Raw genomic sequence first — 22,404 nt, forward strand, 5'->3', positions numbered from 1 at the left:
TCACCAGTAGCTGTGCTGAGGCCAGCAATCTTCTTCCCCTCTTCCTCGTCTCCCCTCCTTGGTCTCGCTTTCAAACTGACCGCGCCTGGGCATGTGGTCACTCGCCTCTTCTCCTGCACTGCCTCCTCTCTCTGCGGGACTGTGGCTGAAGTAGCCCGGATATCTTCCTTCTGTAACTCCCCTTGTGAAGGCTCACATTGGCTCCCGGTGCTGGTCACAGTTTTTTTAGTAGTTCTCTCTTCATCAGTCTGGACCTCCTGGTCCTTCGGTTGGGGAGCAGGTTCAGGCCCCACTCCCGTCTCCTTGACCTCACAGCGGCAGTCAACTGCCACGCTGCGCATATTTTCTGAACCGTCTTCCATTCCGCCCACTCCTTTGCTGGTTAGTGAGACCACAGCCTCGACCTGGACACTGGCTGTCTCTGGCCAGGCCTGGACACCCTTATCCTGGGTCGCCTTGGGCTTGCGCTTGTCCTCCTGGGACCGCATGGCTGCTAGTTCTTGGTCAGCCTGGGTTAGTCGGCTCTCCAGCGCTTGGATGGTTTCTTGCTGGCTCTGGATGCTGTCGTGTAGGATTTCAATCTCCCGCTCAGCCTCACTACGCAGCCCCAGAAGAGACTCCATCACCCAGACTGAGGCCTCCTGCGTCTCTACACTCACGTTAATCCCAACCTCGCATACTTTGATCTCCTCTGTTCCCACCTCTGCCTCGCAAAGCTCTACAGCATCCGTTCCCACCCCGGCTTCCCTTACTTCCGTTCGGTAGTAAAACACTGTGTCTTCCAGTCTCTGAGCATCACCTACTGCTACCGACGTTTTCTCAACCTCCACCACCGCAGCTGCTGTCACTGCACTTTTCTGTGGGTGCCGTTCTCTTTCTTTCTCCTCCTTCCCTCCCACGCTCCCTCCGAACTTCTCTGTCAGCCTCCGCAGGTCTGCCAGCTTGCTCTGCCTCATGTTGTTAGGGGGCGTTCTCTTATGGGCCTCTCCTTCTCCTCCATCTCCTTCCCCTGCACTACAGGACCTCTGGCTTAACCCTTCCCCTCCTGTCTTCTCTCTCAGCGCAACCAGCAGTCTCTCTCGTTCCTCCCGGAGCTCGCCGATCTCTTTCTCCAGTGCCGGGACCCCTTTGACCTGCTCCTCCATCTCCTTCAGCTGCCGGAGGGCGGCCGCCATCTGCTCGCGCACCGTCTGGAGTTGGGTTGGTGGGATTTGGGGTGCCACCTGAGCAGCCGCAGCAGAAGCCGGGGTACTCCTGCCTGAATTGTGGGGGCTCATCCGGGACCAAACAGCCTGGACTGGGCTCTGGGAAGAAGAGGAAGCAAGGAAGTCTGGGGCTGGACTCAAAGGGGCAGTGGACCTTCCAGCTCCTCTAGGACCCAAGCCAGCTCTGGGGGGGTCAGCCAGTTGAAGGCACGGGCCGTTGTGTAGCAGGGTTCGAAGCTGAGTATGAAGCTGAGTTTGTTCCTGCTCCAAGCGGAGACTGGTCTCCAGCAAGGTCCTCTCTACTCTTGGGTTGCGTGCTGGCGGCTGGGGGGGCAGCTTGGCGCTCGCAGAGGCTGGATGATTATTAGAAGGCGGAGGAGAGACTGGGTGGCTCTCTGAGGGAGCTGAGATGGTGCGGGCTCGAGGCGGGGGCAAAGGAGGCACACGCCCCTCCTCGCTGGCGCAGGAGGACAGCGACTCTGTGGAGGTACAGCCGCTGATCTGGCCCCCACCCCCAGGGCTCTGCTGGGGCTGCGAGGCAGGTTTGGGGGCCCGTGACCCCCGTCGTGAGTGCAGGGGCGCCCTACGCAGCTTGTGCCCGCTCTCAATCTCCTCCACATACTTGAGGAAGTCTAGGTCCAGCTCAAATCCGTAGGGAGTCTGTACGGAATAGGAGCCGTCCTGGTCAACCTCCTCCTGGGTCTTGTACAGGAATGAGGCTCCCAGGTCTGGGGGAGAAACAGTAGGAAATGGAAGTAAGACTGGAAGATAAGACCTGGCTGTAGATAACTGGTACAACTGACCAGATCTGTTGATATAGTGACAGAAGAATGTCTTCTCAAGAGCAATCTTAATTTCAAATAGGCTTTCTTCCTGTGCGTTTCAACTAAGCATGCAACCTCTACTGCACAAGTGGAGATGCCTGAACTGAAAATGTGCTAGCATAATACTGTAGTTAAATTTACAGTTTGCAACTGTAGAGAATTTAGTTTGCAATTTGACTTGTACATTTTTATTAGGTCAGATTTTCCCTTACTGGTCCAACGTAATACACTTGATGTATTAAACTCTTTCTGTAACTTTAGGTTCTCTCGGCCTTTAGCCAATGTCACAGAATTAACCAAATAGACAGCAGCCACCAGTGTGCCAGGGTCTATTGTAGACATCATAAATAGTGAAGTACGCTGATGTTGTATTAATGTTATATAAAGACATGCATTAAAGAGTCTTGGTGCTGAGGAAACTCAATGCTGTTGTGCTGTATTTGCCAAGGGAGAGACCGTGCTGTGTTTCAGTCGCCTACCTGGGGGTTTCTGGTTGAGCTGCACAGACTGGGTCATCTTCCTTCTCCAGCACGCGTTCCGAAGCCGGCTGCGAAAGAGTTAGTGCGCCACCTGAGGAACAGAACAGACCTCAGAGCTGCTGCTTGTAAAATGCGGTCAGGAAGTCAGGGATGTAGTTAGCTTCATTTAAAAACTGTGGTTTAGTAAAAAAAAAAAAAATGTGTTGTTTGATGTGCTGTGCCAATAACACAGCAATTACTTAGACTAGACTGTGGGGAAAAAAAAGCTTTTTGCTAACATAATGGCAAAAAATTTTAAGAAAGCAAACGCAGTAGAAAATTCCAAACACTGAGTGCCCAATATTGCTGCAGTAACAAAGACAGCAGCACACTCCCCAGAACTTAATTATTTCTAAAAAAAAAAAATTCTGAATGTGCTGCGCTGGATCTCTCATGTTATTCAATGATAACGAATCCCTCCCTCTGCCCTGTGCATCATCCTCACCTCCCTCACTACTGAACTCCGATCCGTGGCTTTCCAAATGCTCTCCGAGACTCCGACGCAGCTTTCCCAGCTTTCTGTGTCTCCTTTACCCCGACACAGCGCTTCTCTTTGGGCTGCAGATCACAACACACCCTGGAAAACACGACAGCCGGAGACACTCTTGTCAACACAGCACTCCTGCAGGCAGGGAAAAAAAATAAAAAAACTTAACACAACACTGCGCCGTTCCATTCCACCCCGGGCACATTCCACTGTTCCCGTCATTCTTATTCCTTTGCTCAGTGACCAGGCTGGGACTTGCAGCCCCTCCTCAAGTATCTCTACAAGCTGGTCTCACAGCTCTCAATAACACTACTGAAGAAACTCCAGCTGAATCATTAGCAGATGCCTACAGCATTACCATCAATGACAATAGAATGGAACATAGCTGTGTTTCTCATTAGGGGGTGTGCTGTTGCTCATTACTCCTACTTGGAATCTCTCTTAAAAGCACTTATCAGCAGGTATTCAATAAATCCATTCATTAGCGTGTTGATTTCAAACCAAGACAAGCTTCCCAATCAATGGCGATTCCACATTGAGTGTTTCAGGGATTGCAAAAGCATCTAGTTATATTAATGGAAAAGTTTCTCCCTTTGTAATCAATATTACAGCTGCTGATGTTATATCATGTATTATGCATTTTTCACTGTATTTAATGTATTATGCATTGTGTTTTGTTTTTTTACTGTATAGCATGTATTATGCATTTCTCTGTATTTAAAGTATTATGGATTTTCTTGTTACTGCATCTTGTAAAAAGCGCTTTGTGATGGTGCTCCACTATGAAAGGGGCTATATAAAATAAAGACTGATTGATTGATTGATTGATTGATGTACTTACCTACACATAACAGGTGCACAAACAAAACAACTGTATCCTTCTGCACAACTGAGTATAGCCTTGCTTTTAAACCTTACACTCACACAAGCACGCAGAGATACTCTCATGAGGCACACCCATGCAAACTATGTAATTCAGGCCTTGCACAGAGATGGCGATCAGTTCTATCCGATGGAATCACCAATTGGATTAAGATTTGGCAATCGATTAAGGCATGTGGGTCAGGTCCCTTCGTGGAGTCTGGATAATAATCTCTGTGTTTTGGAAAAGCTGAAGTAACGTCCCCACCTCTTTTAAAAAAAAAAAAAAAGGAAGCAGAGGGTTGAGATAACGAATGTGCGTGAGAGAGAGAGAGAGAGAGACAGAGAGAGAGCTTCACGAAGGCTTTGGAGCTGGACAAGCCCTGCAATGCATGTGTCTCTGCCAGACACGCAGCACACACACACACACTTACACCCGATAGGGAAATCTTCACTTATCAATGCAAGAGCCTCAGCTTCTCAGTGTGTCTGTTCAATTTTGAGCTACGTTTGGAAAAAAAACTTTAAAATCCCGTCAGGAAATGGGTTAGCATGTTTCGTGTAGGTCAATTAGTAAATTATATTTGTTAATAATTAATGTAAAAAAAAAAATGCTAAAAAGAAAAGCTATCATGGCTGCAACCAGTAAACAATGGATTTCCTTGGGAGGGTGCAATGGTTCTGCACAAATCATAAACTGAAAGCAACTTACTGTGGTATATACCTGACTTTGTTCACTGCTTGCCCTGAGAGCACATTTGTTCAAGTACTCAAATATTGTTGAAGTGCCACCCTTATGTTTGAAAAGCGATATGCTTGCATATTTGGTGTTATTCTTTCCTATCAAAGTGATTTCTTATCAAGGTATCAGTGTGTGTAAGGCTCCTGCACTCTCTCAGCCCCCACCAGCGCTGCCTCTTGCTCCCAATCTGTGGTTTCCTGAAGGGAAGCAGGCTCTGATGCAGTTTCCCCTGCCCCCGGGGACGACCCCATTGTTCTGTGTTTGGAAAAACAGGCCCGCGGCTGCCAGAACAGCCATCACAAACAGGGAGCCGCTTCCTGACCGCCAGGGAAAGACACAGCTTCAGGCTGGGCGAAAGGGCTATGGGACCCCTGCAGCTTTCTTTCCAAATTAAAGCGTCTGGCTGCTCTGGTTTTTATAAGAATTTCCTCCTGTTCAAATTATGCACAGTTCTTATCTTACGGGGGGGGGGGGGGGGGGGGACGACTGCAGAACAAATATAACAAGACCACAGTAATTCAATATTCAGCCCCCAGGCATGGACTTCTTAAGAATCAAAGTTAAAGTGATAAGGGGCTGATTTTAACTTCGGTCAGCCACGCTGGGCTTTTCAGAACCCAAGTCTAGACCTTTGGCTTACTAAAGCTGCAGTTTCCCTTGTGGAAAATGAATCCACACTAAATAAGCCCAATGTACACTATATAGATATATATATACAGTATATATTTCATTAGACTGACACAGCTGTGGTGACAATCTGCAGGGCACCATGTCATGTGAGGGCCATTAACCTCCCTGTATTTCGTCACAGCAGCGCACAATAGGAGATATTCACGCTGGCTCCACAATGGGATATTATTCGCAGAAGAGGCGCAGGCACATTCTCTGAGGTTTCCTTGTTCCGCAGTGCTCTCCAAGGACCAGAGTTCACAGTTTGAAATGTCACCCAGTGAATAAGGCTGCAGGAAGGAAGGGAAGGGTGGAAGGGGGTGGGGTGCACTCTGCAACAGGACTGAGCCACTCCAGACCAAGCCACACAGTCCCATCGGGACAATTAGCAAAGGAATGGTGTGGCTGTTGATCCAAGCATCTGTATCTTGATTAACTGCGTCTGATTTAGAACCTTCACCAGCCACTTAGGAAAGAACTGGCAAGCAAGTCAACATTGAGAATGCAGCTGTAATTAGCATGGCAGATGTTGCCAGTAGACTGTGCATTACACATGCTTCTACTATAGAACTCGTTAATGTGTTTACACTACAGTGCAGCTGCCCAGCCTGTATGTCCAAATAAGCCATGCTAAAAAGAGCCAGTAAATTACAAATCAATTTAGGACACTGATAATGACACCAAGGCACAGATTGGTGCTAAACATGTTCATTTTGTTGCATTTTTGACTTAATATACAATCAAAGACAGCTGTTTCATCTCTATTCTTTACAAGCATTACCAGCCTTAAAGATTTCATTTCTAAATCACAGAGCTGTCTGTTGGATGAAGCTGATTTTGATGCATTTTAGAATTATGTTTAATAATGTATTATGGCGTGCATGCTAGATGCTTGTGTTTCAATAATTGATGTAAATTCTTTACCCTGCATTATTAAAGACTGCATTATTTAAAGTTAAAGACCCTATGTGGTAAAACTGCAAAATGCTTCTTAAATAATGAGCTAGTTATAATTTCCTCCAGTGCAAATATACAGGTTTAACTCTGCAGCACAGCAAAGAACTGTAAAGCACAGGGAATTACGTGTGCACACTATGGACTAGCAGTTTTCAATCCTGCAGAATGAGTTTAAAAGGAATGCAGGGTATTACTGAGCTCTGACACATTTGTGTGTTTGGCGCAGGCTTGTCCGAACAGGTACATGCTTTTAACCTGCTAGGGTGAGAATCCGGTCAATGTGAATTGCACTGTGAGGCACTGAATCAATCTCACAGTGGAGACTCATTCTGTCTATGGGAAAGAATACATTCCCCGACATCGGAGCGCTGCACTGCCTGTAGTAACCTCGCCCCGACTTGTTGAAATGTGGCTCAAAGTGGACTATATATTCATCCCATATTTTCAAAACTCTTTTTTTTAAAGAGGTAAAATGCCTGTTAATGTTACAAAACTAGTGCCAGACAACCAAACAACAGGATTCCACACTTAATCTCGGAGTTGAATTTCCACTTGCCTTTACACTGTAGACTATCTATCCCTGGCTGCAAAGCATTGCTTTGGGGATAGCTGTAAGTATAAACAGGACTTTATCCTTTCTTTGGGGTTGCTGTTTTTTTAAGGTTTCGTATAATTTAGTTTTGTATTGGAAGCGCTGCAGAGGTGGGCGTCTACTTGGGTCCTCGCCCACAGAGAGGAAACCAAAAAAAAAACACCACAACCAGCAAACCAGCTGATGTTGAAAACTTCTGGAAAGAACATTTAGAAACAACTCCCAAATCAAACAACAAGAAAAAAAAAACATTATCTTAAGAAAGGGTAAAATGCACGCCACAGGTCATACAATTTAAATTACAGATTTGTTTTGTTATTTTCTGGCAAGATATTGACGCTCCCCAGAAGAAGACAGCACAACATTGCGCATTTGGCGAGACAATAAAGGGTTTGGGCAATTCTACTTTTTGTAGCCTGCGGCAACCACGTAGAATAGAGAGTGAAATACAATGGAATACAATACATGTACAGACGGTAATACGTGTACAACAAAGAAGCTATGAAGCCCTTTTCATTACCACTACTGTACGCGCAAATAAACTGGGTGCGGGGTGCTTGGTCACATTCATCATCATCATCATCATCATCATCATCATCATAATAATAATAATAATAATAATAATAATAATAATAATAATAATAATAATAAAGTAAAAGGGAAGTTAATATGTCCTAGTCGGTTGAGGTAGTAGGCTACATTACGCATTGCGGAGCCAAGTACTGCGTCCTGCGTAATACTGTACAATTATATTGAGAACGACGGTAGCATTTACTTGTTTGTTTGCTTTATTATTATTATTATTATTATTATTATTATTATTATTATTATTATTATTATTATTATTATTATTATAACTGTCGATAAACCGCGGTTATGTCTACCGTCCTGTTCATCTTATGCACCGTGGACCACCCTCCATACTGTCCACAGACTACTGTTAAATTCGATTTTCAAATAACAGATAATGCCACAACTGAATCAATGGGAAAATAAAATAATACTATTTTTTTAAAAATGGAGCGCAATACACCTCCCCAGCCCCTCCCAAGCTAGTGGTGCCTTTAGTGTAATAATCTGAGCGAGGGAAATACTGTTCATGTCTGACTAACATGGACTTTGCGCTAGCTCTGCCCTTTTCTCGTAACACAAACTCAAAAGCGAGCGCAGCTGGAGGCAGGCTGCACACATTGCTGTACTCCAGCTTAAAAAACTCACTAATTCACAGTGCGACAAAGTGTCGTTTTCTTTCTTTAAAAAGCGCTGCCCTCTCTTCCTTACCTTGCGCGCCCAGCTGACCACGAAGTGAAACAGGTCCCAGCGGGTCATGTAAAGTACTGTATGTGGGAATAAAAACACACACACACACACACACCAGCACATTCCCACCCTAATCTTCGCAGAAAAAGTTGGAGGAAAACTTTATGATTCTGTGACAGACTGAAGACAGCACCAATAGTTTGCCGCGAGGTATAAACTTGCTACCAATAGCAGCACAGAGCGGATGAGACAAGAACTTTGTCGGCGCTATCACAAAGAACGCCGAATCGACGCGTCCCTGGGGAACACTACAAAGCACACAGCCGGTTTATACCAGGGGGGTTTCCACTATTCCAAGGATATGTATTGCGATCCTTTTAAGTGGTAAAAGCTGATACAACATAAAAGTGTATCTGCTGAGCATTAAATCAAATGTGTTTGATATGATTTATCGGCAGGCTTGTCTTCACCTAAAATACTCCCTCAAGAATAATGTCTTTAAGATCTTTGCTGATGTCACTACAGGCACACAAAAACATATACGTAGTTTTTTCTTCCTCTTTCTTTTTTTTAACCCTTGAAGTTGTAGTCATACTAGTTTACAATTAACTTCAGCTGACATTAAACAAAAGCTATATTCACCTATATATATATATTCACCTATATATATATATATATATATATATAGGTGAATATGTATATATAATAGCTTTTGTTTAATGTCAGCCAAAGTTAATTTTGTGTGTGTGTGCGTGCCTGCGTGCGTGCGTGCTTGCGTGCGTGTGCGTGTGTGTTGGCCACTTTTTATATATTTTTTAATATATTCTGGATGTGTCCAGCTATCAAACACATGGCAATTTCATTGCAAATTAATTTATACATCTTAATATGTTACAACGCCATTTTAATTTACTCGAGGGTGCATTCATGAGTAAGCAGACAGGCGCCTCATGGTGCGTAAACTGAAGTACAATGATGTACCATTGGACGCGCCCACTGTATCCCTGTGGCTGGTGCGCTGTTGGAACAGGCTCGCAGCCTATATTGCAGTCTTATTAAAAGTGACTCCAGGTTTAAAATGATACAATGAACTGCTTCAGGGTCTGGTGGAGGTTTAATTGGTTCAATTAAACTATTCTGAACACGGTTGGAACACAGACCAGGAGTGGAAGGGCATGAGCCAACGTTGGTCACCGCGACCACTGCTCTAAACGTTTCACTGTAAACTGCAGTAAATAAAAGAAAGAAAGAAAGAAAGAAAGAAAGAAAGAAAGAAAGAAAGAAAGAAAGAAAAAGTTGTTTTAGCCTTAATATTATTTTTTTGGATATCATCTAATTTAGTGGATCAAGGTTACGTGTAAAGAACCCTGCTATAGAACCTGGCTGTGCAGACGTCATGCAGTCCACTCAACCTCCAGCAGAGGGCAACATTGTCTTCTCTTATTACAGTCTGAATACGGTGCGTACAATTAGCACTTCCCTGTTCCTTACACCTGTGTACTGACACATCTCAGGGCTTGTTTTCTATTTGGAGTATGTTTCACTGTAAATTGATGATGACACCAGCAGGGTTTATCTAGTCTTAAAGGATGGCAGTATTTAGATCCGTCACTATTTAGATCATTAAATACCTCCCTGTTACCGGTTCCTCCAACTACATCTGACACACCTCGCACACGAGTTTCCTTGGCTGTGCCTAGGAATGGCCACTAGGGGGAGCAGTAGACCGTGAATCACAAGGAGGAAGCAGCCGCAGTGTTGCCAGATCAGAGTGTTTTTTAAAGGCGCATTTTTAATTATAGTGGATTTTTCTGTTCCTGTCTGAAAACATTTAGTTCCCCAAGATGTATTCATAACGTGCAAGTCCTTCCTTCACTAAGATGGCGGATGTGCTGTGACATCATGCCAGTTGGCTACCACTGATTCCTATAGAATCTCTCCAGAAGTTAGATTTACATTGACTGCTCACTTCACGTGCAGCCGGTATTAGGGCCCAAAGGCCCACAGTACGTGCTGCATAGAATTTAAGAGAGGGGCACGGGGGGGGGGGGGGGGCTAATACTTGTTACAGAGGAAATTGTTCTAAAAGCAGCTTGCATCTACATTTACAGATTTTCTGTTTTACAATGTAGCCATGGTGTGGAGTAGTGGTTAGGGCTCTGGACTCTTGATCGGAGGGTTGTGGGTTCAATCCCCGGTGGGGGACACTGCTGCTGTACCCTTGAGCAAGGTACTTTACCTAGATTGCTCCAGTAAAAACCCAACTGTATAAATGGGTAATTGTATGTAAAAATAATGTGATGTCTGTATAATGTGAAATAATGTATAATGTGATATCTTGTAACAATTGTAAGTCGCCCTGGATAAGGGCGTCTGCTAAGAAATAAATAATAATAATATAATATTACTGTAGGTTCATTTGAGAGGTTTAAGAATGATACTGGAAGCTGGCTAGCTGCCCCAGAATGTGCATGATAGCATCACACTTTACGAGGCTTTAACTATTTTCTCATGCACCAGCATTGCTTAGACTAGAATTTTACCAAGCTTCCTTACCCGGTTTACAATGCGTTACTTTGCCTCTACTGTTGTTATTCACTGTGATCTGCGCCTGTGTTTTACTGTGCTTTTATCCTGGATAAGGGCGTCTGCTAAGAAACCAATAATAATACAGCAGCTAAAAACCAGAGCTATCGGGTCCTTCTTTTTTTAAAGGAACCAAATAGCCAGAAACTTTTATTTCAAACAAAACTGAATTTTAAATAACTGTCGATTCCACTTCTTCAAAACATGCTTCACCACCAGCCATTGCTTTGTCCCTATCAGTTTGCACGCCACTCGTTTTTTGGGGGGGAGGGGCTGCGGATTTCAGTCTGTTCATTTCTTGTTTTTGCAGATACACTGTTAAAGACAGAATAGAGGAGCACTATATGCACTTTCATAACTTCAATAACAAGCGAAAGCCCCCGAAACGCCCTTGAAAGCAAGCTTCTGGTAACCCTCTCTGTGGGAGCGCCGCGGAACACTATTCACAATCTAAGTCATAAAAACACAAACCCTTGTGTAAATATTTGCCGTGGATGTTGCAAGGATGTCACGGAGAGTGTAAACTCCATCGCTGCCGCGTTGGAACATAGTCAAGGACAGCACCACGGTAATCCACGAGTTTGCCTTCGAAGACACTCTCGAAAAACAAACACACAGTGAAAAACTATTTCTGTGAAAACTGTACACGTGCAGTGCATTGGTGAGTAAGTGTCACTGTGTGCAGTATTTTTATATTGGGGATGAACTCCCTTACACTGCATGGTAACGTTGCTGTGTCTGTGTTGTAGCTCATTGTAACAATACTGCATTAGTTCTGCAGTGAATGTTTCATATTGTGTTTCTAACATGCATAGCCCCCAGCAAGGATATAAATATAGTCATTATTATCACTTCTTGTCCTCAGAGGTTTCCATTTAAAGCACAGATATCAGCATGCTTTCCCCAGAGTGCATTAGCTGTATCGGTTAAGCCCGTTATCTCGCCATGCTGCCTTCGCTGTCCTTAACGTTTGAGCACGCTTTGTGTTTTTACCTCGATATACGAAATTTGACCAAGGAAACTGTGCCGGTAAAGGAAATGGAAATAAGGATCCCGTTTCATAGAAGTTTACTCCATTCCTGGTTTTATTATGAGTGAAAGCAAGGTAGAGAACTAACATGGACCGACATAATCTCATCCAGACATTGAATTCAAGTAAAGGGGATGTAATATATATATATATATATATATATATATATATATATATATATATATATATATATATATATATATATAGATAGATAGATAGATAGATAGATAGATAGATAGATAGATAGATAGATAGATATATATATATATATATAGATAGATAGATAGATAGATAGATAGATAGATATATGTTCAGGGTACTCACACACAAGGAAATAGCTTTTTTGTTGTTGACTAGAAAAATTATTTATGACAAGAAAAAAAAAAAAAGTTTTGCTATTAAGAGAGTCCTGGCAGTGGATCCTGGCCTGCCCCAGCCTGAAATAGCAGCAGGACATCAAATGAACTGTGCTCCAAAAATCTGTTATAAAACCACAGTGATCCGAACTCGCCTGCGCTGTGCATTCCAATCCTGGTGCGTTTACAAAAACAGCCAGGAAAAAACACCCTTAACCCTACCGCACTCATCCCGTATGGACAGTCAGGGTTTTTTTTTGATATCCCATAGTCTGATTTTTTATTACATTTTCACAATGATAAAACTCTATGTGGTAACTCTATGATTAAAGTGATCTGCCCATCTGGTGATAGAATAAGGTCATGAATTTGAACATATACTGTATGACTTGGTACAGCTGTGGCCAAATGTTTTGCCTCACCTAGAACTTTAGGGTTGAGACATAATTAACACTGTTTGAGTCTTTTTACTGAATTCCTCAGTGGCATTCAGCTTTCAATAACATTTCACCCATAACTCTACTCCCAACAGCAGAGTTCCTCCTTGAATCTCTGGAGAGGCCCCCAAGTCAAAACAGCAGCGTGCAAAACAAAACCAGCAGAGTTAACTACAGGTCATACTGAGACTCTGAGCACCAGGGGAGCTAAGAGCCATAGCAGAGGCAGGAGAGGGGAGGGTAACTACAGGTCATACTGAGACTCTGAGTACCAGGGGGGCTAACAGCCATAGCAGAGGCAGGAGAGGGGAGGGAATAGGTCAGGGGGTTTGGAAGAGATGGATCGCTCTGTTGGTTTTGATTTGCTGCAATGCACTTTGGGATATACTCGCATGTACCCCAGTACGAGGCTTGTAAAAGGAAAACAAACTCATGTAACAGAACTAGCGAGCCGGTCTAGAGAGCAGTTCTGTATTAGAGTGTTCTGTTCTCTTTCTAGAAGGACAAAGGTGTAAACCCAACCCAGCTGGGAATGCTTTGTAGAATGACCCTTCATGCGTTGGCGAAGGCAAAAGTCTAGTCGAAATATTTGCCAAAGAAAGCTATTTTTGTATTATTGAGCTTTTTTTATATTTGTATAATCAAATGTTTATAGAAAATAATCTGCATTTAATTACAGTTAACTGGATTTTAGCTCATGCCACAAGCAAGAGGCTGCCTTGAAGGTGTTTCACCTACTTGTCACATTTGTAAATATTTCTCTTGACCCTTCTGTTTGAGTTCATTCCTACAAATCTGTGGACAGATGAGGTTAGCCGGTCCATTCTTAAAACAACATGCCATGGCATGGGATATACACTGGCTTATGGTTAACTAGATGCATGTGGGACACAGTTACAAGTATTCAGACTGCAGAGGAAAGCGTATCTCAGAGACTAAAAAGTTGTGGTACATAGTTCATGTTTTTTTCCACCCCAAATTAGGGGAATTACAAAAGAGCATGAAGGACCGTATTTAAAACTTTTCAGAAAACACATTTTGATTGCAATGTGCGGAATCCATACGCAATTTCAATAAGAGTAAAAAGTGATGTCTTTTGATTTTAGGAAGGCAACTTTAAGGGCAGATATCTGGGACAGGCTTATGAACAAAACAAAACGCTAGCTGTAGCTCAAAACAGCACGACTCGAAGACGTTGCATCACAGCCCCTGATTGAAAACGTGTGTCCCACATTTGGCAAGACTCTTGTGGTGTCCAGTCCAGTTAACCTGTAATCGTTTTTTTTATAGGAAAATGGTACCAGCGTCTTACCAACAGTTTATTGTCCTGTCCATTGCCCTTGGTACATAACTTTACCATTGATGATCATTTAATAAAGTCACAATGTCCCATGTTCATGCTAAAAAAAAATATTAAAAAAATTATATTATAATTCTGAAATGTATTGAAATACCTATTTTTAGACTGTGAAATGCAGTGAAATAAACCCATTTTTTTTTTTACTGTGAAAAAAATCCAGCCTTGTTGATATGGCTCCAGCGCAGAGGTGTGTATCTCACACAGGATGCCCCAGAACGGTAATAAGGGCTCCAGGGACCCTCAGAGGAAGCAAGAAGAGGCAAAACAACCTGGAGGTAACTGCAGGCCGTTCACCCCTCATTACAAGCAGCAAACATCCACTCTCTCGGCCCTCCGGTGCTTTGCAGAAAGACATTGCCATATTGATCACGATCTGTACAGCGCTGTCCTTAATCTCAAGGTATACCCACCACCTGCAAAATCACATTCCTGTGCTACTGCGAATGCAAACGCATACATTTGCGCTTATGAGCTAATATGCTGAAGACAGATCAAAGCATAAACTCAGGTATAAGCATAAACTGTGAATCCTCTCACTTACCCACTAGGGCTTAAAGCTTGGGGGGTAACACTTTCCATAAAGTGTCTCTAATTACTGTGTATTTACATAGCAGTTAATTAGTAAATACATGTGTACTTACACATCATTACGAAATTAACTGCCTCCCCTCCCTCCTGGAACAAAACCCCACATTAAACAACAGAGCAAGCCCCAATCTCATCTGTGTGTGTGTGTGTGTGTGTGCGTGCGTGCGTGCGTGTGTGCGTGTGTGTTCACTGAACCACGAGTTCTCCTTTACTTAGCATTCTAGCAGCAGAATCCACCATAGCCTAGATAGAACATGATTTTCATTACATGAGGAATTGCTGTTATTTACTGCATGCTAATATTAGACTCAGCATTCCCCCAGATAAAATGAGATAGCAGTGGTGGGGACCAGCCAAGACGAAGCTTCACTGTAACATAGGAGCCTTCAGTGCTTCCCGTAGAAAAGCCCAGGCTGATAGACAGGGGCAGCTGTGTGATGCAATCCATCCTCTCAGCTAATCCTAAAATCCCCACTCTGAGTGCCAGCTGGTCCGAATCAGCGGAAGGTATGGCCCTCCTCTGCTGTCTGGTTTCACCCCCTTAGCGAATGCAGGCATCCAGATTATGTTGAGAGTAGCACAGGCATGCTCACTGCTGGGAAGCGACTCCAACGCACTGACTCATTTTTATCCAACCCCTTTGCCAACATTTCTGTCTAAAACCTCCGGCCAGTGTGCCGTCCGTCTCTGACACACGGCACTCTTTGTGGAAACAGGTTGATTCTGGTTCCCTTACTTTACGCTCTTCAAACTGGCAATGCCATGCCTATGTTTGTACAGTCACACGAGCCATTGGTAGTACCACATTGTGATATTTCCGCATTTCAACTGTAGTTTACACCACGGTGCCTTATCAGTGCTGCGGCGTTACTGCATCTGTATTTGTTCCATACCTCCCAATGGTGTCCCAATGGTAAATGATTTGTCAGGCGTTCATTAGAGCAGCATTGTGTTGTGTAGTTATTATCATAAAAGGACTTTTCTTTCAATCTTTTGCAGCGAATTAGAAATATTCCATACATCACACCTGCTGTGCAGTTTTGAAAGAAACACATGTTGCAGTAAATAAGTATTTTCGTTTTAAAGAAGCCATTCTTTTCGAATGCCTTGCACCCCCTTGACAGTCTGGTAGCTCACATGCTCTCAGCCAGAGACACGCTTTGAACCAGAAGACACCGTTGAGGTGAAATGATCTAGGAAGTGCAGGTGTGAGAGATTTTCTGAGCGTTTCTTTCAAATCCGTACTGTTGAGACGCGTTTAGCTAATGGAGGCGCAAGTAGATTGCAGTGGTTCGGGGGTTAATCGTAGCTCTTAGAACACTGTGACTGACAAGCTTCCGTGCCATCTCTGACTCACGCTTAACGCGGAATTCTCCAAGGCTATCTCAGAATGAGGGAGCCATTCAGAGCGCAGGATTAATAAGAGAAGAATTCCTCCACCCTGTTCTTAGGTCATGGAGACCAATCGGGCCAGGAGGTTTTAATTGATCCCAGCTTCTGAACAAACACACAAGTTTGTGTTCCCAATTCCCTGCTGTGTCAGAAGTCAAAACAAACGCTCTTATGATTTATATCACCAGAAACCCTCGATAGAATGACAGCCTTATATGTAGAGTTTTGGTGTATAATATTTGTCACAAAACAAGATGACATTACAGTGTTTATTTATTGCACAGTTGGGTGTACATTATTATTATTATTATTATTATTATTATTATTATTATTATTATTATTATTATTATTATTATTATTACTATAGGTTCAGTTTTGTACAAATGTTCCCAGTAACTTCCTAAAGTTCCTAAAGATCAATAAAATACATCAGAAATACAATTCACACCTTGCTAACTAAAAACAGTTTAGCGAGCATACAGGGAATCTTCCTGCTAAGCACGGTTAAGAGCCCTTGAAGGAATCTTCAGGTTTCAGCAAAATAAAGCCTGGCTGAGCTACAGGTAGTGTGGTAACACCACCGCAAGGGGGCAGACTGAAATAACATTTCTGAAGGGACATGCTGTGGTTTTGTGTTGTTTCTGTACTTTTAATGTTTGTATTGACATGAGTTTTGTGTAATCGTATGCAGAGCCCAGATGTAATTTAACTGAACCTGGTAAACATGCATGACATTGTTGTAACAAGTATCCACCTAACCCTGTTTGAATACAGCTGAGCAGAACTGAACTCAGAGAAAGCTTAGCTCTCCGTTCAGACTTGCCGTCGATAGTCAAGCTGGCAGCTGTTCAGAGTCAGACAGACAGGCATTTAGAGACAAAAAATGAGAACTATGTATAACAAGAAAATCGGGAACTTTCACAACATGTTCTTATAGTTGTTTGTGTGAAAGTGCTATCTTGGAGCTCAGTGTCTCAGTATGTATTCTATTGAGCTTGCAGCTGCAGGCATGTGTTCTTACCAGGGTAATGTATAAACACTCTCACTACTGCAGATACTGAGCGCAAAAATAAAATACTGCATATCTAACTTATCAGAATACCAGCAACATTCTCCTTGAAACGGTTCGTGTTTTTTTCCACTGGAATATGGGAACACCAATACCCAATGCTCAGCGGTGCTGTGTGCCAGCAGCCTAACTCACAAGCCCTAACGCCTAAATATTAATTTAAAACCCAGGTCCAAGAAGATTATGTGCACAAATAATGCGATTGTTTTTTTGGGTAGCTCTTCCGAAATGGGCAGCATGCAAGCAAACGGCGTGCTCTAAATCCCCTGCAGAATCTCAGCTACCCGCACGCTGGTTGGTTAGAGAGGCCGGGCATCATGGGGCTGTGCCACGGGCTCTCAGCTTGCTGCCTGCTTGCTGGCATTGCATACCATAGCAACCCCACCTCTGTAGAAATCCAAGTGCAGAATGGTCAGGTTCAACTGGTTGACTGATTGCATAAAAAGCACCTGGATGAGACAGCGAGGCATCTCAGGAAGAGACTCGGGAGAGAGAAAGCGAGGACATGTGCCAGTGCCATAAGCAGGAGCTTGTAGCTTTATAGAGCTCAGAAGTCTGTTCGCACGCAACGTTTTGGTTTATTCTTGCAATTAAATGATTGATTTATTCTTGCAATTAAAATTGCCCAAAAAAGGGATTGCTTTCACAGATTTGTTTGTGCGGTTCCTGTCCTTCCTGATTATCCAGCCGCTGTGCCTCCTACTAGTCTGGTGATTACGTGACTGTTCTACTCGACCTGGCAGTCACTTAAAACTTAACTTAAATTCCTTTGTACTTTAAGCGTTGGTTTTTTTCTTTCTATTTTGTTAGTGATTCTCATTGTACAGTCCAGGCTCCGTCGTGCTGCGTTTCCGAATCTAATGTTTGATACCAAGACATTCTTTAGTTGTGTTTTGGCTTCAGTTGCTGCTTTGTCGTTTCTATGTTTAGCGGATATCAACTGAATTCTCAGAGGCACCTTTTTTCTTTTCTGTAAAGCATTCAGCCATAAATGACTGTACCTCCAGTGTCACGCGGAACCCATTTTTCAGTATTGTATTGAATATAATTTGACAAAATATCTAACTTCTAACTTGTTTGCATGAAGACGCGGCAACGATCAATTATTCAGAACACACATGAAACGGGTAGGAAATAAAAAATTTGAAAAAGGTAGATGACACATCTCTTCAATAATACCGCATCTAACATTTTCCACATTATAAAACATTAACACAAATGTCTGCATATTTCATGAGATCTGGCAACATAAATTAAGCCTACATGAAATACTGCACATAATGGAGGCTTTTTAGTTATCGTGACTCTGAACAATAATCTCAGTGTCCGGCTAGGAGCCTGGCTGTATGCCCTGGCACTCTCTGAAGGTATTTTTCTATAATATCACAGGCTTGCTCTCCCAGCTAATTTTGTCACCTGACCTTTTTTATGTTATCATAATAGCTGTAACGCAGGCGGAAGCCTGTTGTATTATCCAACAGCCCACGCTGGCAACAGTTTGCTGGAAATAAACCCCTTGCTATTCGATAGCTAACCCTGCCCACTGTGATATAAGAGTCCTAAACAGGAGAATAAAGACCACATAAGCACATTAGAGAACGAAGTGGGTAGGGGGTTAGGGAGGTTAGAGTCTGACTGTAAACGTGGTTAAATACCCTCTTTAATACTCTAGGAAGGCAGTCAAAGTTTTAGGTTATAACCGAATTCAGCTCGTTGATAAGACTGAATTAACGCCCCAAACTGTCAAACTCATGTTCAGTATGTTAAAGATTCTCCAAGGGGGGAAAGAATGGGTCTTAAAAATCAAACCAAACAGTTGAAAAGAAGACAAATGTTGAAGCTGATACTCTTTATTGGAACAATGTACTGTCCAAAAAAGTTTCTAGCACCTTTCCTCTTCCTCCATAGACAACAGAGTTCCTTTTATAAGCAAGCCGCAGACTTCAGCAGGTTAAAAACATGAAGAGAAAGTTTCCACTTCATTTTCTGAATTTTACATAAAGTTTTTTTTTATTTTTTTTTTTATTAAAGGCAGCGATCACTAAAAATAATAATAATAATAATAATAATAATAATAATAATAATAATAGCTTTCATCCTTTTCCATTGCACATTTCTAAACTTGCAAAAACATCATATTCGCACGTTATATATATATATATATATATATATATATATATATATATATATATATATATATATATATATAGATAGATAGATAGATAGATAGAGAGAGAGAGCGAGAGAGAGTTTTGACAGACAAATTATAATAACATACATTGCCCTCCAACAGATATTGGGAGCCAGCATCATGCTTTCTGATGCTTCAGGAATCAAGGCACGTTTCTTTCCTGTAACTGGGTGAAAGGTCACACATCTTGAGAACACTGGCTGTCACTCACACCCTGCTTTGCATCAGTGAGCTCCCTGTTCCGGTTCAAACAGCTGCTACAGATTTCTCTACACATGCATGAACTTATCCTGGCTAAATAAATACAGTTGGTAGTTCTGTGGCTTTGTCTTCTTATTAAAAACATATTTAAATACAATCTTTGGAAACCTCGGCAGGATCTTGTACGAACAGGTTCACCATTTTAAAATAACGCGCACAAGGCTCTTTCTCTTTGGGAACCTGTCAAAGTAAAGATCTCAGCTGATGCTGCTGTTATATAAATGACATCTTCTTATCGCAAAGCATGCCAAGCATTTCATAGTACAGGCAGAACAGTCTTTTTATGATCCCAAATAGACTATTAACCCATTTGATTCCTATCAGGGATTTTCATCCCCCAGGGAAGGGGGTGGGGAGTTAATCCAAGGGGGCTCTGCCCAGCAGAGGGGGCAAACCACAGCGCCCCCTAGCCACCTACAGGTGCATTTCAGCGACGCATGATGCACAAGCCTGACCTTTTACACAGTGACCCAGAAAGCGAGACAGAGGGCAGAGAAGGGAAGAGGAGGTGGAAAATGATGCAAGGAAGATCGGAAGGAAGAAAGGGGTCCAAGGCAAGCGGACCTTGAGAGAGCCTCCTGCACTCCTTCCACTCATTACACAAAGGTTCCTGATGTGTAAAGCAATGTATATTACTATTAAACTGAGATTTTTATTTTTTTTTTAATGGAAAATTCCACAGCAGTGAGCGAATGCCTGTTTTGACTTTTCTCTTACGCACAGCCTTGGGCACATTCTGCACAAGGCAAATATATACTCAAAGTCCAACACACATAACATAGACTGAGACAAACACAAACCTCTTTGTACAAACCCAAAACGAGTACAGAGCGCTCAGTGCTGGGAATCTGAGAGGCAGCCAACGCGGTCTAAACTAGATACAAGAGGAGTTACTTGAGTGTGCTTAAGTTGAATTGCATGTAACAGTTGTAAGGTTATAGTTTGCATTTATTTCATAAAATTGGAATTCTGTTTATGAATGTATTTATTTATATATATACAGTATATATATATGAACGATCGAGGCAGATCACAATAAATCATACATAGACAACAAAGATATTAACTCAGAATGAAACTACCCACACATCAGCAGGTTTGTCTGAGACTAAAGAAGTTCAAGATTTCAGTTTTGAAACTACTCACATTATTTAAAATGGCGCCCTGTTACGTTAGTACAATAAATTACAATAAACCCCACACCCACACCCACACCAGCTTTTGTTACAACAACACAGGGGCGTGCCGGAGTCCTCGGATTTCCATTCAAAGCTGTTTATGTCTGTGTTTCGTAAATCTGGCCCTATAAGTCTCTCTGACAGATCTGCACACAGACGTTTGTCCTGTGCGGGACTGAGATCAGACACAGGGCAGTGCAGGAGGCAGGACTCAGCTATTGCCTGTGTTCCGTGCAGCACCGCTGGGCACTCTGCCTGTTCCAGCATTGCATCGGAATGATGACGATGCCCAGGCCTCCCTTGGAGGGGCGCTCACTGTACGTGTCAGATGTGATGGAGGCTGATCCGGCATGTTCTCAGAGCAGGGTGTGGACTCTTAATTCTCAACAGCACACACTGTACAGAAACAGGGCTTGCGCTAGCGATCTCATAACGTATGAAACTACAAAATCAGTTCATGATGAATTACTGCTGCCCAATACAGTTCCAAATGTGTAAATTCACAACCCAAACCACCCGTTTCCCTTTCTCTAAAGGCCCATTTAAATGTAGCTTGTGCAAATGTAAGATTTTATGACCTGTAAAGGTGTTGTTTGTTACAGATCAGTGCAGAAAGAAAATCTTTAATCTGCGTTCTGAAAGCTGTTTCGTTCTCAGGGGGTCAAATAACATGCAACATATGCAACATGAAACGCTTTCACAAAATAATTGAAGAAGTGTTTTCAAAACTGGGTGTATACATGCAGCATTCAATAATAAAGAATTTGATTACTCACACTGGAAACTAGCAAACAACATTAGAATGACCTCCACCCCAGTCATCTGCACTATTTGTTTATCAAAGCTAAGCAACCACATGCTAAAGATGCATAAAAATGACCCCAGCACAGACGCTTCTGTGAACTGAAATATATTCTATACTCATTGCAACATCGCTTATACAGCTGTGGCCAAAAGTTTTGCATCACCAATAATTTTTGCATAAAGTTATTTAAAAAAAAAAAAAAAAAAAAAAACTTTATGAACATCATGTAATCAAAGAAACTACAAAATTATATTGCAAGTGTCTACCGGAAGTCATTATAATAGTACAGTATTTCATAGTTATAATGTCACATTTATCAACTTTTTTTTTATTTTCGTTAAGTCTATGGAGAACTGCACAGCGGTGTGTAATTCAATATGTTAACGTAACATTATTCAGCAGGTTTCATTAGACTTCACGTAGCAAAATGCATTCTACGGGGCGATGCAAACAGTTTGGCCATAGCTGTATATGCTGGATGTTTGCAAGAGCTCCAAGAGATGTCTGATGCAACGTGTCCTGGAAAGGGTTAATCATGTGTTACGCATTCCTTCCTGTTGAGACGTTACTGCTGCTGGCAGCAACATGCCTGGGATCAAGAAGTAATAACCGCATTCTGGCTGTATGAACTTTCCTCTACTTCTCACACTGAGGCTCCACAGCGTATTATTCAAAGCTCTCTGGACACGGGCGTGAAGCACAGCTGGCATCCTGGAGACTCCGCATGTACAGAGCATGTATCTAGCATGATCATTATATTTGGCCAAGTGGCTACTGTGTGATGTTCAATATTAAATCATAAAGGTGCGTCACATTTATAAAGTAGAACTTTAAACATGTATTGATATTGTTTATATTAAAGATATGATGGGTTATAATTATCTCAGTTTTAGCTTCCATTTCGATGGTATCTTTATTGTGAAAGTAATGTATTGCTTTGTTCCATATGTTTTATCGTTTCCCTCTGTGGCAATCTTTTTCTAAATTAATATTATAGAACTAGATGTTAAGATAGTTAACAATGGCAAATATCCAC

General features: G+C 42.5%; 1 protein-coding gene across 3 annotated transcripts in view; it reads right to left on the minus strand.

The window, feature by feature from the left end:
* LOC117966220 (KN motif and ankyrin repeat domain-containing protein 3-like) overlaps positions 1-22,404 on the minus strand; it is a 33,486-nt gene that overhangs the window by 5,405 nt on the left and 5,677 nt on the right. Inside the window, exons 1-4 of one of the 3 annotated variants that reach the window (XM_034911906.2) lie at positions 8,137-8,307; positions 2,993-3,124; positions 2,509-2,599; positions 5-1,933 (exon numbers count right to left, since the gene is read on the minus strand). In XM_034911906.2, the coding sequence (XP_034767797.2) occupies positions 5-1,933; positions 2,509-2,545 (1,966 nt within the window). In that variant the 5' untranslated portion in view covers positions 2,546-2,599; positions 2,993-3,124; positions 8,137-8,307. Of the gene's footprint in view, positions 1-4; positions 1,934-2,508; positions 2,600-2,992; positions 3,170-8,136; positions 8,308-22,404 lie in introns of those variants that run through there. The other 2 variants (XM_034911905.2, XM_059014752.1) reach the window with 2 other exon arrangements.

The sequence above is a fragment of the Acipenser ruthenus genome, chromosome 49 (assembly GCF_902713425.1).
Source record: "Acipenser ruthenus chromosome 49, fAciRut3.2 maternal haplotype, whole genome shotgun sequence".
In the NCBI taxonomy this organism is placed as follows: Eukaryota; Metazoa; Chordata; class Actinopteri; order Acipenseriformes; family Acipenseridae; genus Acipenser; species Acipenser ruthenus.